Source organism: Myotis davidii, unplaced genomic scaffold (assembly GCF_000327345.1).
Source record: "Myotis davidii unplaced genomic scaffold, ASM32734v1 scaffold118, whole genome shotgun sequence".
Classification (NCBI taxonomy): Eukaryota; Metazoa; Chordata; class Mammalia; order Chiroptera; family Vespertilionidae; genus Myotis; species Myotis davidii.
Genome location: NW_006290441.1, coordinates 2,216,292 through 2,235,010, shown reverse-complemented (window position 1 = coordinate 2,235,010; position 18,719 = coordinate 2,216,292). Strand labels below are relative to the sequence as shown.

At 39.7% G+C, this 18,719-nt stretch overlaps 1 protein-coding gene and 1 pseudogene across 1 annotated transcript in view; both read right to left on the bottom strand.

Annotated features, from left to right (window-relative positions):
• The window catches only part of SBF2 (SET binding factor 2), a 314,832-nt gene that overhangs the window by 16,290 nt on the left and 279,823 nt on the right, over nucleotides 1-18,719 (bottom strand). Inside the window, exons 31-33 of the mRNA XM_015563741.1 lie at nucleotides 17,654-17,830; nucleotides 15,237-15,338; nucleotides 14,325-14,510 (exon numbers count right to left, since the gene is read on the bottom strand). Of these exons, the coding sequence (XP_015419227.1) occupies nucleotides 14,325-14,510; nucleotides 15,237-15,338; nucleotides 17,654-17,830 (465 nt within the window). The remainder of the gene's footprint in view (nucleotides 1-14,324; nucleotides 14,511-15,236; nucleotides 15,339-17,653; nucleotides 17,831-18,719) is intronic.
• LOC102757138 lies at nucleotides 10,317-12,235 on the bottom strand (annotated as a pseudogene).

Below are 18,719 nucleotides of genomic sequence, written 5' to 3'. Positions count from 1 at the left end.
AGTGAGCCCAAATTTGAACTGGCTTGTTTGGCTCCAAAACCTGTGCCCCATTTACTAACTTACACCGTGCAAGGCACTTCACAGATGGAAATGAACATGAGTTATGGTTCTTGCTTTCCAGGCACGTGTGGTGAATTAGTATCTATAATAAAAGCATAATACGCTAATCAGACTGGACATCCTTCCGGACGACCTTCTGGACAAAGCTGGGAGCTGGGGGAAGGAAGCCTACTCTTGCATGAATTTCGTGCAATGGGCCTCTAGTGTAATATAACAATAAAAGTTGTACTTATATAAGTTTGGCGGTGAAAGGAATGAGGAGAGAAGGTCATTTAGGGAGATAGCAAGGGAGGTTTTCTGGACAAAAGAAATGTGTGCCTGCCTGAAGGCATTGTAGAAGGAGCCATACAGAGAGAACAAATTATAGAGAAAGAACTGATAACTAAGAGAATAAGGCCCTGGGAAAACAGGAATGAACAAGGCTGAGGGCCCAGAAATAGGGAACAGTCTTGGAGATGAGAAGGGACAGAGGAGTAGATAAACTAGAAAGATATGTTCATGTGCCAGGGGAAGGCGGAGGAGCTCATGCCTTTTAACCCTACATTTTCATCAGAGATAGGCAGTGAGATCACGGGACACAGCCATAAAGATAAGGGAATGCCATGGGAGGGAGGGAGGGAGGGAGGCTGAGCGGGGACCAGTCCCCAGGCCCCAGCATACTTCAGGAGGCTTCATGCAGACTCTGTGGAACCATCTTCTGTTGGCAGAGGGTAGGCTGATGACCTTGTGACATTCTCCCACCCCCACAGCAAGCTCACCTCTGCATTCTTCAATCTCTCGGGACTGGTTAGAGAATTTTGTTTGCTTGAGATAAGTTCCAATCATAGTTGTCCTTGCTTAAAAGCAGTTTTAAATGAACACTGCTGGCAGGCTGTCCAAGAGCCAGCTTTTCTCTCCATGTTTAACTTGGCAACGTGGACCCATACTTGTCAGCCAAAGTGAGCAGGCATGTGGATAATATGCCAATTGCTCAATAGATCAATGGGAATTTAAAGTCATAATCTGATATCACTGATTTATCAATTGGGTAGAAACCTAGTTTTCTATGATGATTAAAAGTTTTCCCTTTCTCCAACACTTCTTATTGGCTTTTTAATTGAACTAAAATTTTAGCTCAAAGCAATACAAAGTAATTTTAGGAAGACTTAAGAGAGTTGTACTCTTACGCAAAGGAGCTGCGCTCCTGTCTGAGCCACTGCCCTTCCTGTTGCATCAGGCTCCACGGACAGGACAGTTTGGGCAGCTGTGACAAGGCTCTGACGGGCTAGGGAGTGCGCCATATGCCAGGTTTTTCAGAACTGTAAGCATATGTATTACGGATGAATTTCCTCGTCAGTGAAAACGAAAGGAATAAACATGGGTTTCCTGTGATTATGTTATATGAGCAACGAATTATAAAGCTTAAGCATACTTGAAGAGTTTTATGTATAATTAAATAAAACAAGTTAATCTAATACATATTTAATGATCAATATTACTTTGCAGCATAAAAATAAGTTCATGTAAAATGGTTATTATAATTAGTCATACTTTCTTCTAGTTCTAAAATGAAAAATACAATTTAAAAAAACCAGCTCTCTTTCCTTTCTTTGTTAGCCCTCTATGTCTTTGGTTCACATATCAACCATGTCCTCTAGTGCCACAATCCTCTTTCAGACACTTGTCCCTATGGATACAAGTGCACACCAGAAGACTTGGGCCCTGGGTGTGGCTTCCACTAGGCCGTTCTCAGGGGTTCCTGGCTCCTTTCTGAAGCATCATGCAGACCTATAGTTCCCTTCATGACCTGTCATTTAGTGCTATGGCTCCTGGCTCCTGGTTCAGAATCAATAGTACCACTCCAAGGGACCAGCGTGTGCTTGATGGAGAGGGGGTGGCAGGACAGAAGGAGACAGGCCTAGAGGATGGAACTTGGTTCCCTACCATCTGAGAGTCTCAGGGAAGAGAAACCTGCAACGTGCTTAGGCAGGGTGAGCTCCAAGAACAACTGTGCCCCAACAGCCCTTGAATTAAACTCAGGAGTCACAGGCCCCGGGCTCACTGTGTCCAGGGAAGAAGAGTCAGAGCTACAGTATTTCCACGGACCCCGTCCACAACAGACCCTAAAAACCCTTAAACACTTTTATTAAACAAAGCCCCAGAAAAACAACACATTTCCCTCATGACCATTCACCACAGAAACCGCTTGCCTCATACACATCTGTATTTTTCCTGGATTATCCTGATATTTAATACCCTGAGGAATATAATTTTGAAGACCCACTTCTGATGTAAAGTAGCATGGAAATGATAGTGAGTATGACCTTAAGTTGAACTTACAGGCATTTCAGGGAGATCACATGCTGGGACTAGAAGCAAAACTCCTCTACAAGTGGGAAAATGCTTTCACAGCCCATTGTACTGAGTGACTGGCCTCACACAGACCTTGAACTTGGGAGCACGTGTGTGTGTGTGTGTGTGTCTGCATCTGTGCGCCACACTGACACCTGTAGTTGGTAATGCTTTGAGTGGAAATACAATCTGCCCCCAACTGGGGTCAATTATCAGGTCTATTGGAAGAGGGAGCGAAGACGCGGAGCAATTTGTTGTTTTTCTGTTTGCTTGTTTGTTTTTCACTTTTTAGCAACAGTTTAAGCAATAAACATGCAAGAGTTTCTCAATGAAAAGTTGGATTGACCCGAACTCTCGGTTGATTAATACTTAGATGCCACATTTGGAATCTGACATTAAGAAACACAAGGAATTTTCTGAAATGTCTTTCTACCACAATAATAAAGACCTAATTGCATTCGTAAGACAAAATACGGTGCTTAGATTTCCAGTAAGAAAGAAAAATGCCACTTCCTCCATTAGTCATAAATCCCAGGGAATCATTGCTTTCGTTTCCTCCTTTAAATGGAACACTAGACTCTTCTACTGTACACACCACAGTGGGCTCCCACAGGCACAGTCCGCATGCGCCATGAGGAGCTATAATCAACATACAACAAACTGCACATATTTAAAGTGTACCATCTGATAAGTTTTGACATATCTATACACCTTTGAAACCATCACCATAATCAAGATAATGGACCTTTCTGCCCGCTCCTGCACATTCCTCCCTAAGCAACCACTGATTTGCTTTTATTTTATATAAATGGAATCATAAGTATGTACTTCTTTTTTCTGCCTTTCTCCACTAAGTGCAATTATTTGAGATATATGCATGTTATCAGTAGTTAATTCCTTTTTATGGTTAAGTAGTACTTCATTGTATGGCTATTACTACAATTTGTTTATTCATTCTCCTGTAGACAGACATTGAGTGCTTCTAGATTTCTGGTTATCCTATATAATAAAAGGCTAATATGCAAATTGTCCCCATGGGTGGGAGTTCGACCGACCGGGAGTTAGATGTGAGCTGACCACCAGGGGGTGGCAGCGGCAGGCAGCCGGGGGAAGGGAGGTCCCAGCCAGCAGCCAGCAGCTGCTAGGGACCCTGCCTGTGCACAAATTTTGTACACTGGGCCTCTAGTTACATATAAAGCTGCTATTAACAGTTATGCACAAGTCTTTGTAGGGCATAAGCTTTCATTTCTCTTGCATAACCACCTAGTAATGAAATGTGGAGTCATATGGAAACGTGTATGTTTAGCTTTTTAAGAAATGACCAAACGGTTTTCCAAAATGGTTTTGCAACTGTATATTCCCATCAGCAGTGTTGGGAGTTCCAGTTCCTCCACATCCTTGTCCACATTTGAGGTAGTCAGTCTAAAAATGTCAGCCATTAAAACAGGTATGTAGTGGAATCTCATTGTGATTTTAATTTGCATTTCATAATGACGCATGATGTCAAGTATCTTTTCATTTGCTTATTTGCCAGCTGTGTATCTTTGGTGAAATACAAATGTTTTACCCATAAGAAAAATAGGTTGTTTGTTTTATTATTAAGTTTTGCATATACCATTTACAAATATTTCCTTCCACTCTGTGATTTTTCTTTCCACTTTCTTAAGTGATTTTTGAAGTTTTTAATTTTGAAAAAGTCTAATTTATCTATCTTTTCTTTTATGAATCATGCTTTTGGTGTTGAATCTAAGATATCCTTGCCTAACCCAAGGTCACAAAGATTTCTTTCTGTTTTCCTTTATAAGTTTTATAGTACTAGGTCTTATATTTAGGTCTATGATCCCTTTTGAATTAATTTTTATATTGGTACTATGAGTGGAATTTTTTTGGCATCTGGAAATCCAATTGGCATCATATGTTGGAAAGTCTATCCTTGCTCTACGAATTGCTTTTGCATCTTCATAAAAAACCAATTTTCCACATATCACATATGCGTGGGACTATAGACTGTATTCTATTTCATTGATTTATTTGTCTAACTTTACATCAATTATTACAGTCTTGATTACTATAGGTTTAGAATAAGCCTTGAAATCAAATAGTGCTATTCCTTCAATTTTCTTCTTTTTCAAAGTTGGTTTAGAATATTCTAGATCCTTTGCATTGCCATATGGATTTTAGAGTTAGCTTGTCAATTTCTACAAAACAGCACCCTGGGCGTTTGATTGTGACTTCATTGAATCTTATTTGGGGAGAGTGGCATTTTAACAATATTAAGTCTTCTGACCCATGAACAAGAGGTATCTCCTGATTCATTTAAGTCTTTACTTTCAGTAATGTTTCCTAGTTTTCAGTGTCTAGGTCTTTAATAAATTTTGTTAGATTTCTTTCATGTTTTTATGGTACTACTGTAAATGGTAATGATTTTTAAATCTCAATATTCCAATGGTTAATTTTTATAGATTCCATAAATAATTATATTGTTTCTGAATAAGATAAGTTGTACTTCTTCCTTCCTATCGTGGATGTCTCCATTATTATTATTTTCTTGCCTTATTGCATGGCGAGGACTGTTAGTACAACATTGAGAAGTGGTGAAACAGACATCCATGTCTTGTTCCTGACCGTAGGGGTACAGTATTTTGTCTATTAAGTATGATGTTAGCTGTAGGGTTTTAAAATAAATACTATCTAAAGTTTGAGCAAGTTCCCTTCTATTCCTGGTATTCTGAGAATTTTTACAGGGAATAAATGTTATATTTTGTCAAATCCTTTTGTTGCATTTATTGACCACTGAGCCAAACCGGTTTCGGCTTTTAAATTTCTTAATATGGTGAATTACACTGATTGATTTAAAATGTGAAACCAATCATGCATTCCTGGGATAAATCCTGCTTAACCATGGTATATTATTTTTTAAATATATTGATGTAAATGGCTTTGATTTGCTAACTTTTTGTTTAGAAGATTTGAATATATGACCAACAGGGATACTGGTGTATAGTGTTCTTTTACTGTCTTCATCAGGCCAAGGTAATGCTGGTTCACAGACTTAGCTGAATATATTCTCTCTGCATCAATTTTCTGGAAGAGTTTTTTTATTTTATTTATAGAATTGCTATTGTTTCTTCCTTAAATACCTGGTAGAATTTACCAGTGAAATCACTGGGGCTTGAAGTTTTCAGCATGGAAATGTTTTAACTATAATTTAAAATTTCCTTAATATGCCTATTCAAGTTATGTATTTTTTTTCCTGAGTGTGACAATTTATGTTTTTCAAAGCATTTGTCCACTAATTGTTGATTCCTTTGGTACAAACTGTCCATAATATTCCCTTATGGTCATTTTAATACTTACAGAATCTGTAGTGATGTCATTTTTCTCATTTCTAAAATTGATAATTTGTGTCTTCTTTCTTTGATGAATCTGGCTAGAGGTTTATCAATTTTATTAATCTTTTCAAGTTAGCACAGAGATTTTTGGGCCCTAAAGGCAAGTCTGCTTCAAATAAATTTAGCCTTATTCTATTATGTAGAATGATAGGCATCTCAGCCAATAAATTCATTCTATATAAGCATTTCCCAAAATATGTTGATAAATAGAGTTAGGCCTATCTTAGGCATCATCTGAATTCTGTTGTTCAAAATAATTTTGTATGTATCTTTTTTTCCCCATTAAAAAAAACACTTCATTGTTGAGAGTATTATAGATGTCCTCCCCTTCTCCCTCCCCTCCCGCCATTGCTCCCCTCCGCTCCAGGCCTTCACCACCCTATGGTCTGTATCCATGGATAATGCATATATGCATATACGTTTTTTGGTTAATCTCTTCCCATCCCCCTCCCCACTTCCTTCTGAGAATTTTGTATGTATCTTGATGAAGATAAAAAAGAACAGATTTAAAAGTCTAAGCTATGTGAAGTATTTTAGTTTTGTTTTCCATTATGGAGTGAAATCTGCCAATTTCACTTATTTTATGAGAAGAGAATCTGAAATGGAATTTGGAGGAACATGAATTTATAGAGTCTTAGTTTTTGCCATGGGCCATTCAGTACTTTGTAAAAATTTAAAGGCCCATAAAAATAAACTATGACTCAAATACCAGAAAAGATCAACATTTTGGGAATAAAATATAGTAAGTTAAAATTGGGTTTGCTTTCAGGAACTACAAATATTAAGCTACAAAAGATCCTTTAGAGAATGGTATCAATATTTTAGACACACCCTAGAAAAATAAGTAGCTAATATTAGTTTTTGTGTATTTTACAGATTAAGTTTAACAAACATTAATTGTGAGCCTTGTACCATGCTAATCACCTTACATAAGATTTTAAATCCTTTATACATATATATAAACCGAAGCAGAGAGGTTTAAAATTGTTAAAGATCAAAAATTAGTGAGACTGATTACAAATTCAGATTTACTTTATGGCTCATATAGTAAAAGCTTTAATGCAGACACCAAACTCTTGAGTATGCCATGAACCCATTGGCTGCAGCTATTTTGCCAATATTACTGGATACATTTTAAAGTTACCAACCTGTGTAAGGCAGCTTAGCTCCTCACACATGTGCTCACAAGGGAAGCTTATCTTCAAAGGTAAAATAGCTTTTGTCTTTGAAATGAGACCGATCATAGTGCTGGCATACAGTAACTGTGAGGGGAATCATTACAAAGCCAGACCACAATGAGTCAATTTACAACTTGAGTAAACTTCAGAGGCAAAATTATAATTATTTGTTTTTCTCAAAGTGGGAAATAATAAAAAAGTTCTAAGATGTCCTCAAAGACTTCTTCCAATGCTGAGATAAAGGAGCTGCTCTCTTATACTTCATGTTTTCATTAATATTATGCATATTTTCCCCCTTGGTGTTATATCTTTAAAAGAAATTTTAGGCAAAGGCTTCATTTTTGTACTTTGGATGTATTTTCCTTTTGAATGTGGTTCAACTATTTTAAGAAAAGGAAGCAGCCTGTAATGATATCATTCGAGCTAAGCCAATTTCTTTTAGCAGTAACAAAAAAATCTGCCAGATGTTGCTATTATGAAATAGTGATCTAGCATTTATAATTCATCGGACACCTGGATATACTGGCGTAAACAATGGCTTTTTATATGATGAGGCAGCTCTAATTTAAGATCAATGCTTCATCTGTTTTCTTTGTAACTCTTATTAGCACTAATGCACAAGTTTGGGCACATTTCCATGGACTGCCTTTTGGCCTTCGGCGTGCTAGAAATGGTGAACAGCAGCGAACATATTCCACCTGGGGAAGTTTCGCCTGCTGCCGCGTAATTTTGCACTTATTTTAAAAATGTTGTTGGGCTTGCCACTGAGAGACTGAGAACAGCATTAATTTGAATTGTCTGGCAAAAGCCAGAGTCATGTAAAGCGCCAGTGTTCACTCGAAAGGCATTCAGAGACGGCAGTTTCTAATGCCCAGGCCCAGTGTGAAGGAGATGATGACACACTGCCTTATAATTAAGTCAGCGAGAGTCAGAAGCACTATTTGTTAACCGTAGTCTTCTAGAGTCTCTAGTTTTTCAATGAATAAACAATCTCTTTCAGCACAAAATAATTTGCTTTACCAAAGCTGATACCTATCATAGCCACCCACCCATGAAATCCTGCAATTAAGGTCAGATGCTCGCTCTGCCACGACTTGTCTGCACTCAGGTGGTTATGTATGACGTTCTAGGTCAAAGCAGGGTTCAGACTAATTTTTAACGAGGTACAACCAGATCTGAAATCATACAAAAGGGGTCTTTAGACCCGGAACAACATTATTTTCTACAGTTTGTGAAGCATTCACTTAGAAATAACTGAGCTTTTTATTAAAACTCAAACGGTTTTCAGTCAGAACTGGTTTACACAGAACATTTGAATTTTAAGTCCTTATTTAAAATAAAGTTACTTTATTTAAAATAAATACACCTCAAATTAGTTTATATAATTTAACATGATGCAATTTTAGCATCTACTGTGATGTATTCTAAACATAATAGGAATGTAATTTAGTACTTTGTTTTAGTGTATGTTAAAATGTTAAGAGGTACTCACAGAGCACAGTTGACTTTCCAATATTCTCGATTACTCCTATCCAGCCCACCCCACTCCACCCCAACAATACACCACAGGCTTTACATCCCAAGCAATTATTGTTATTATCCTTGAGACATAATGAATGCTGTTCTATCTGTGAGGCAGGTATGTCTTACAGGAGAACTGCCGGGAGCTGGTCCATCCTTGCTGTTTCAAGGGGCCTGGCATATATGGCATACTGTTCTTAATGTTTGCTCACCTTCTTGGCGCTGTGTTTTAACCAAGGTCACCTCTCCAAGAAAGGTTGTTTCCCCAGGTAGGGATTTTCCCCTGAAGTTGGGGAGGGAATAAAACCTCTTAACTGCCAGGCGGGTAAATTGGCAAGAGAACCTGGACACAGAACCTAGCGACCAAACATGGCTGGAGAACTGGCTACAGAACCTGGCTGGAGACCCTGACAAGAGAACCCGGCTATGATGATCACCTGAACGCTGCCTCTGTGTCATTCCTTTTTCGCCGACTCCGTCCACACCTTTGGGGACCCCTGGACCTGCTGGGGCTGGACCCCAGCAGAGAACCTCCCACCTCTTACTGTTGTGAGTGGATTCTGTTGCTGACTGTGTTTAGCTATGTGGAAATCTACAAGTTGAACAGACATTTAACACATTTAATAGTGCATTTCACTTAAGCCAAATCCAGCCATACAAACTCAGTCCCCTATATTTCTCCCTCAATTTAAGGGAAGGAATAAATTTTTTTTAATATTAAAAAATATGTTTTTATTGATTTAGAGAGAGAGGAAGGAAAAGGGAGAGAGAAGGAAAGAAACATCAATTGGTTGCCTCTTACACCCACCCCAAGGACCAAAGAATGTTCCCTGACCGGGAATGGAACTTGCAACCTTTTGGTATATAGGACAATGCTCCAACCCACTGAACCACACCAGCCAGGGCAAGGAAAGGGATTTTTAAAAGGTAAAAAGCCCAAAAAGAGGTGGGAAGAATGGGAGGAGAGACAGTAGCAGGCCAAGAAAATCCAGTAAATTTATGAAAGATGGAAAATAGAAGAATAGCAATTATGTGATAGAAAATGAGAAGCTATACTGGGATACCCCTATAGGATGAAATGAGTTGAGAAGGTAACAGTTTGCCTATAAACCCAGAAAGGCTCAGAACTCAGAAGCCCAAGTGCTGAGTAACATACAGAGGGGTGAAATGAGAGCGAAAAATGAGGACAGGTTCTAAGTCATAGAGGCGGTCAGAGACCTTATGCGATTACCTTTCTGCAAGCAAGAGATTGTTCTCTGGGAAAACCAAACTTGATAAGCTCTGGCCTTGGGAACACCAGACACATTGGGCAAGTGATCAGGCTTGAGAATAAAAAAGCTTGTCAAGTACAGATCTGCACACTTGCCTGAGACTTCCCTGCTCTGCTCCAGAAAGCAGGCGGGCAGGCTCAGGAGGACACTGGGCGCCAGACACAACGTCTCTGGAGAAACTAAATAGCCGCCGTTCTCTTTTTCTGGACTCCAGCCTACCGACATGTTGGACTTACTAATTAGAAACACTTTGCAAGTTCATCGAAGTATAATTTACATGTAATAAAATGTCCCAATTTTAAGCATTATAGGTTGATTAGTTCTGGTCATTGTGTACACACTGTACAGTAATGTAACCACCACCACAATCAGGACACGGAGCAGTTGCCTCATCTAAAACTTAGTTCATGCCTCTCCGTGGTCCATCCTGTCCCCTGACCACTGGTCCCAGCCAAACACTGATCTGTGTTCTATAACTGTGGTTTTTCCTTTTGCAGAATTTCCTACAACTGAAGTCATTCAGTGTGTTGTCTTTTTTACCCAGCTTTCCCCCCCATAATTGAGATTTTATTGTTTGTTTTGAGGATCAGTACAGAGACATTTCAATTTGTACACATTTCTTAACATACGTCCCAAAAATGTAGTCATGGAGTTGTGATTCTTTTCTAAAAGGATATTCCAGTGACTTTCCAGCTTAAAATTTGGAGGCTAATTTTCCTTAATAGAATATTAAGTACTAATATCTTCAAAGGTTGATACGCTGTTAAATCAAAGTCCCACTCACTCGCAATTTAATATCATATGCTCTAACATAATCAAATTTTCAATCTTTCACAACACAATAACAAAGGTACTAGGAAAACTGGACTACCACACCAGAGATGTTACAGATGCACACAATTCTGACAGGGAGAGCCACGATCAGCAGTGGTTTTCTTTAGGAAACAATGCTACCAAAAACAGGGGACTAGAAGTAATTTAAAATGTTCAAGATATAGCAAATGCACAACTGACTCCAAATTGCCATTTAGTTTGCTTTGTATTAGAAGATATAAAAACTACCCTCATCTATGGAATGTTAAGCTGACACGCAAGACAATCAAAGCCTCCCATATTCAATGTCCCACTCTTTGCTGGTTGTACCCAAAAATAAACAACCAGCAAATGGTTTCACCTCTTAAAAAAAAAAAGCATTTACACTTAAAAAAATGGGATGAGGTAGAATTCCCTCCTTCTTAAAAATGTTTCTAGAGTTACTAAAAAACTTGCATTGACAAAACAGTTGATAAAACTATTCATCTGGATTGTACAAGAAGGGAGACAGGGACCACGGATAAGACATGGTCTAAGATATTTCAGACTTGGCTTCTTCCTCTCTTGCTTCATCTGAGGCCGGACTCTCCTGGATTTTAATTTCTCCATTTTCCGCAGGTAGATCTTTAGGTTCCTGGTCAGCCACTTCGGCCTGCTTTCCCTTTGCTCCCCCTTTCCCTTTTGCTTGCACTTTTTTGTCTGCAGATTTATTTTTTTTTGGCCACCTTTTTGGCTTTGTTTCCACTTTTGCAGGAACAGGTTTGGCTGACAATCTTGCTGATTTCCTCTTGGGCTCCTCCTTGGCAGAGCAGACCTTTCTCTTGGGTATCCTGGCGGTGGGTGGGGTGGCGCGTGCTGGGTGCCTGAGGGCCACATGCGCCTAGTGGCTTCTCAAACCTGGGCTGCCTGGCGGCTGCCACTTCTTTCGCCGCCCAAGCTACTTGGACCCGTGATGGGGGCAGTGGGAGCTTTGCCTGGCTTTTTTCACAACCAAAATGATTTTAAGATTCACCATGTTTTTGTGTATATTATTATTTCACTACGTTTGCTTGCTGAATAGTATTCCTTTGTCTGAATACACCTGAATTTGTTCATCTGCTCACCAACTGAGGGGCAAGCTACCCCTTCCTAATCACACCCATTCCCTTCCTTTCATTCTCTCTAAGCCCTGGAAACCATTTATTCTCTAGCTCCATGTTCTTGTCATTTTGAAAATGTTATATAGAAATGGAATCATATAGTGTGTGACCATTTGAGATGGCTTTTTTCCCTTTCTCTTAACACAATGCTCTTGAGATCCATTCAAGTTGCTGCATGTATCAACAGGTCATTCCATCTTTATTGTTGAGGTGTATGCCATGGTATGGATGTAACAGTTTGCTTAGCCATTCACCTATTGCAGGACACTTTGTCCCCTTCCTGCCTCCAGTTTTTGGCTATTATAAATAAAACTTGTACAAACAAACCTTTTATATTTGAGGTTTCTTATAAGTAGTATATAGTTAGGTCATAATATATTTAGACCATTTCCATTTAATTATTGCTATGTTAGGGCTTAAATCTGTCATTTTACTTTGTTTTCAGTCTGTTCTATTTTTTTCTTTATTTTTTTAGATTTTATAACGTATTTTTATTAATTTTTAACCTGGTTACAAGTATAATACATCATGATACCAAAATCTTTGTTTTCTTTTTCCTGACTTCTGTGGATCACCTGAATACTTCTTAAAATTCCATTTTGATTTATCTATAGTATTTCGGGTGTACAGCTTAGTGGGTAGTCATATACTTTACATATTTTCCTACCAATATTTCCAGTACCCAGTTTTATATAGCTTTCTTAGTGGTTGTTCCAGGTATTATAGTCTGTATCTTACCACACTTTACTGATATTTTACTGCTTTCTGTGTAGTGTAGAAACTTCCCTTTATGTTCTCCCATTTAAAATACAATGGTCTTGCCCTGGCCGGTGTGGTTCAATTGGTTGGATATCATCCTGCACACCAACAGGTGGTATGTTTGGATTCCGGGTCTGGGCACTTACCTAGATTGCGGGTTTTCCCCAGTTGGAGTGCATGCAGGAGGCAACCAATCAGTTTTTCTTTCGCACTTCAATGTTTCTCTCTCTCTCTCTCTCTCTCTCTCTCACACACACACACAAAAAAAAAAAAAAAGCAAGTCTTAACTAAAACCAAAAAGCAATTGTCTTAACTATTTCTTCCAGGTATATTGAGAATCACATCAACCAACAAATAATTTAGAAAACTCAAGAGAAGAAAAGTCTACTGTATTTACCCATATTTTCCTTTCTGCTATCCCAAGATTCCTTCTCTTATCATTTATTTTCTTTTTAAATATATTTTTTATTGATTTCAGAGAGGGAGAGGGAGAGGGAGAGAGAGATAGAAACATCAATGATGACAAGGAATCATTGATTGACTGCCTCCTGCATGTCCCACACTGGGGATCAAGCCTGCAACCCAGGCATGTGTCACAACTGGGAATCCAACCGAGACCTCCTGGTTTATAGGTCGACACTCAACCACTGAGCCACGCTGGGGGGGGCCTATCATTTATTTTCTGGTTGAAAAATTTTCTTTAGCCATTTAGAAATCTATAATGCATTTCAAATAAATTTTTGTGAATGATGTAAAGGTCATAGAGATACCCAGTTATTCCAAAAGATAGAAAACCACTGCTATTGGGTATAGAGTTTCTTTTTGGAGTGATAAAATGTTCTAAAATTGATTGTGGTCATCGTACAAGTCTGAATAAAATACTAAAAACTTTTAAATTATATACTTTAAATAAAATTTAAATATTACACAGTGAATCAAAAAGCTGATCAAGTAATTAATAGAATAAAAGACCAAAAACATAACTGTCACCCAATTGGTCTCTTCAGAAGACCTGGTTCTAATTATTATTCCTACAAACATTCCCACCTTTCCTTCTAATACATGGCTGAAACCAATGTATTTCAAAGAGGCTCATTGTTCTGACAAATATGTTTGATATGCCAGAGCCCATTCATTGCTGTGGTGCAGATGAAGCAAAGCTGGAAATGTTAACCCTGTTTCCCTTGGCCAATTTAGTGCTGGTGCCAATGCAAACCCAGTGCCATCTGATTCTCAAGCCCAATCCTGACCAAGGCCCCATTAGCAGTTTTATCTAATGTGCCTGAGATGAAGGTAGGAAGGAGTCTATAGCATTCACATCTCCCCAACCCTGGTTCCCACTGGATTTTACTGGATTATATACCTGATTTCTGTCTGGTCTCCTGATTAGCTCTGAGTAGGCCACCCAGTAGAACCTAGTCAGTGTTCTCAACCTCTTAGGCTGGCTTGGCTGGGCCCTGATTCTTTCTCTAGGGGTTAGGCTGGACTTTTTATATTCCCAGGCACAAGCTCAAGTCCTCCCAAACTGGGAAGACTACAGGCTGGATTTCAGGCCCTACCATTACCTACTCTAGGGCAAACCTTCTTGGAGAACAAGCCCACGTTTGCTTCTCTTCTTGGGAGACAGTAATTTAGGGTCTGGCCACTTCACATGGAGGACCCAGCCAATAGCCAGCTCAGCTGTCTTAGTTTCAGAAACCAACTAGTTTTCTCCTCCATTCCCAGGAATCCACTGCTGAGACCTCAGGAAGTCTTAGGGCTGACTCCATCACTTATGGCAAGAAGGCACCTGGCACAGCTCTGCAAATGCTAGTTCTTTTCTTCCCTCATATCAAGTCAACTAAAGCATGCTCTACTCACCTGGTGCACACAGTCTAAGAATTGCAGGAAGACTGGGGTAAAACCACTACCCTGACAGTTGAGGGTCAAGCTGCTCCGCTGGCTGAATTTATGACCAAAAGAGAGCCACTCTTTTTCAACCAACATCCGGAAGCCTTCAAGTGTCCTATAAAAGGGATCACTGAGTAACTGCACCAGGGATGTCACCTAAGGCACAAGCAGATGGACACTTATTACTTTCAGTCCTGAAAAAATCCTCTTGCTAAGACAAAGTACTTCCTTTTGATGATAGCTAACTCACCAACAAAGTTACCTAGGCAGCAAACTTGTTCACTAACTGCTCCAGGACAGCCAATTAAATTAATCCCGCAAACTCTCTAGTAAAAATTAGAAGTCAAATTCATTTTGTCAACATGTTTTCTTTCAGGGAATCCAGATTTTAATCCCTACCTGGCGAGTTTGCCGACTGTGACCTTCTTCTAGGTTAATTAATGAGGCCAGAGGATCAGGTCAAACCTACTCTTTGGCAGGCGTAGATTAATGTCTTACTATAGTTCACATTCAGATCTTTCCTTTTCATTCTGGAGTAAGTAAGGGAGGAGCTGAGAGGGAACCAGGCACAGGACTGACAAAACCTGGGAAGGACGGCCCATGTCCCACACTGCAGGCCAAGGAGCGCCATGCGCATGCCTGCCCGGTGCACCCGTGGTGTGGTACCTGATGCCCGAGCCAGAGCTGCAGGCTATGTAAGGCCTGGAAGCCCACAGCACAGAGCTTTCTGATGCACACCAGGGGGTGTTTAACACAGGACTTTTTTTTGTTGATACAAATTAGTCACTAATCAAAAGGTTCACCTGCAGAATTTAAAAGCTAATTGAAATACAAATTCGTACATATACAACCAAATACATGAGAATATGTGTAAGAGTTTACTTGTGCTGTGATGTCCCAGCCTTCTTCCAAACAGACCAACACGGAGGAACCATTCTCCAGGACCTCGGACACCAGCACGGCCAGCTGCATGATCCTGTGAAGCTGATGGGGAAGGAGCCACCATTAGAGCCAGAGCTTTCTGAGCACCCAGAACAGACAGACTGTCAGCCTTAGATAACCAAACAAGTTAGGGATAAAGCACTTGACCTAAATGTGAGTTTTAAACACTTAAAGTTCTTTGTCAAAATAAAGATTAAGCAATGTGTTCAAGGGGTACATGATGAGATAAATTGATCTTAAATGATTTCCCCTGACGTAGAATATCTATAATTCCATAGAGTGGAAAAGTCAGAGATTCTCAGCAGCCCTCCCCCCCCCCCCCCCCCCCCCCCCGAGTTATTGGACTTAACATTTGTTTTTCTATGATGACGTAGTAAGTTCTATGGTGATGTAGTAAGTTCTATTTTGGATACTCTTAATTTTTCTGGAATTAGATAGTAGGGATGTTTGCACAACTTAGTTATTATACTAAAAATCACTGAATTATATACTTTAAAAGGATAAATTTTATGATGAGTTATATCTTTAAAAAGGACACTCTTAGTTGTCTGTATGGGAAGAAAACTTATACCTGTGCTTAGCTTTTAAAGTCTCCAATGAACCATCAGGTTGTGAGCACAGCATACAGATTTCAAAGTCAAACATGCAATGCATCACTTGACATAATTTGCAGAATGAATTCAACTTTGAACTGAAATAGAAAACCCCGTATTTTAAACAGAGCTAGCTATTTTATTTATTTACTATAGGCCTGGTGCACGAAATTTGTGCGAGGGGCTTGGACCTCGTAGCCCTAGCTTTGTCCAGAAGGTCACCTGGAAGGACGTCTGGAAGGCTGTTCGGCTGTCCAGTCTAATTAGCATATTATGCTTTTATTATAGATTTTTATTATTTTTATTTTTTTGAGCTAGCTATTTTAAACACAGGAACAAGGCACACGTCCTCTCCAGCACTGGGAGCTCCTCACCCACTGTTCCTGTAGACATCTATTTCCAGGCCTGAATTCTCTTGCACTTAGCACTTGCTCTGAGTTAACTTTTAAAATGCCAGTATCTCAAGTAGAGCAATGCTCTCTACTGTTTTTTGGGGGGCACTAACTTCTGGCATGGATCTACTTTGGAGTAAGGAGCAAAACACAGAATGTACCAGAAACACAGATAGGCTGGTGGTGGGAACAGTTTGGGCTGGGGCTCATAACTTAGGGACAGAAGAGAGTATTGATCAGCTCCTTTTGTGTGTTCTCAAAGGATCCGGAATAGTCTTAATAGTAACATACACTGATATAGACTTATGTATTATGTTTTTATTTAAAATTTTTTTGAGGGGGGGGGGGATCCATGCATTCATTGGTTCTTTCTTTTATGTGCCCTGACTGGGGATCGAACCCGCAACCTTGGCGTATTGGGACAAAGCTCTAACCAACTGAGCTACCCAGCCAGGGCTGATACCCTGATACAGGTTTACAACTAATTGTACTATACGTGGCTGTTTTTTTATAGTTTAGGTACCTTAAAAATAGTTACTGCACTGGGTACTCACATCATTTTTTGGCGCTTTTTTTTTTTTTTTTTTGCCTTTTAGTCCGATACACTGTGGGAAACAACTATTTTTCCTCCTCAAGGGAGGCAGGAGGCTTGGAGGCAGAGGGGCCAGGTGATAGAGGGGCTGGAACTCATGCAGGGGAAGGAGCAATGGCCACAGCATCAGGAGCCTAAAGACAAGGCTGAGGCTGTAGTGCAGACATGTTCTTGGCCCAATGTCTGTGTCAGTGTCTAAAACATGCGTGTCATAAATGTCTATGTGTGCTGGTTACCTACTTCTCCCCAATTTTGCAATAAGAGTTCAATTAAAACATCCCAAGCTTGACTCAGCTGAAGGAAGGATATGTGGTTTTTCCTTAACCTTAGGGAAGCCTCAGGGCACCCAAAGTGCCTGCGGTGGCTGTTTTGGGGGTTAATCTAAAATCGAGAGACATGGACCAGGCAGAGACAAATGCAAGGTCAGACAGTAAGAGAGAAGGGCCCTTGGAGTCCTGGACCCTCACTCTGTTGACAACAGAGCAGGAGGCCTAAAAATATATGCTGATTAAATTTATTGTATATAAAAAAGTGTCCACCTAAAAATAATGACCTCGCCTTAGCACCCTATGGAGACCAAGTTTTCAATTACAGAGAGAAAAACCTGCGATGGAGAAATCTGCCTCTCATCTCCTGTAGCATCCGGGTTCCTGGAACCGAACGGCTTTTATGGAGGTACACAGTGAAGGCAGACGGCGGGGTGTGGGGGAACACAGTATTTTCCTCAAATGCCAACTCTGTACATCCTTGAGGTCAAAGGCAAGTCGCTCCAGACATTACCTGTGGAAACCACTCGGAGTCTCCCAGAGCCTTCAGGAAGGTCACGTCTGAGTCCGTAGGAATGGTGCTTGGGACACAGGCCCTCATCAACTTTTTAAAACTGGCTTTCACTTGTCGGATGTCATGAAACTCAACGGGAACAAACTCACAATTTAAAGCAAATTCTAACTTAAAGTTCTGTGAATAAAGATGCAGAGAATTAGGCAGATGAAGTGTCATGGTAAGACAGCAGTGATTTCAACAGGGCAGTGCTTAAATGATATACAGCTATGGGGGCCAAGTAGCTGCAGAGGCTGCAATGGGTCAGGAAAACCAGTCTCGTGTGGCTAGGTGTCCAGATCGCTGGAAAGTCCTGTACTGAGGCCTACTGGTTTCCCTCAGCTGCTGTCATTCCGAGACCCTGAAGAGACTACTGGTTGGTGGGAACCTGATGGGCGCTTGTAACATCACATATCAGCCAATATAAAGCCATGGACCTGAAGTCTGGAGAGGACCAGTGATACATGGACAGCACGGTTAATACAAAACTGCAAATGAAGTCTCCCGAGATGCACACTGTGATGAAAAGACAATATGCTGCTGAGGTTCCAGAACTCTACAATTCAAGTTTGTAGAGATACACATATTTGGTTCTTATTAAGCAAGTAAAACAGTCATTGGAAAAATGAAAAAAAAAAAGAAGTGATGATAAACATTGAGAAGAAAATAAAAATTACTATCTTACTGCCCTAACATGTAGGTACTCCTTTAAAGTCAAAATAAAAAATTCTACACAGTAAAACATGAAAGGCTTTGCTGATTTCTAGCTTTGGGACAATATTTTTTCACGTATTAGGACACATGTCAAGCTATATTTATTTGAATGTATTTATCATTTATACTTTTAATCCACGTGGAATTTATCCTATGTAAGGTTGCATTTGTAGTTAAAGAATGCTTACCTGATGGCACAATTGTATATTTTATTTTGATAACTTAGTCACCTAATTTTGAAGATTTAAAAATTCTCTAACTTCTCTTGCTACACAATGAATTAATTTTCTTTCTTTTTTTTAATTTAAATCTT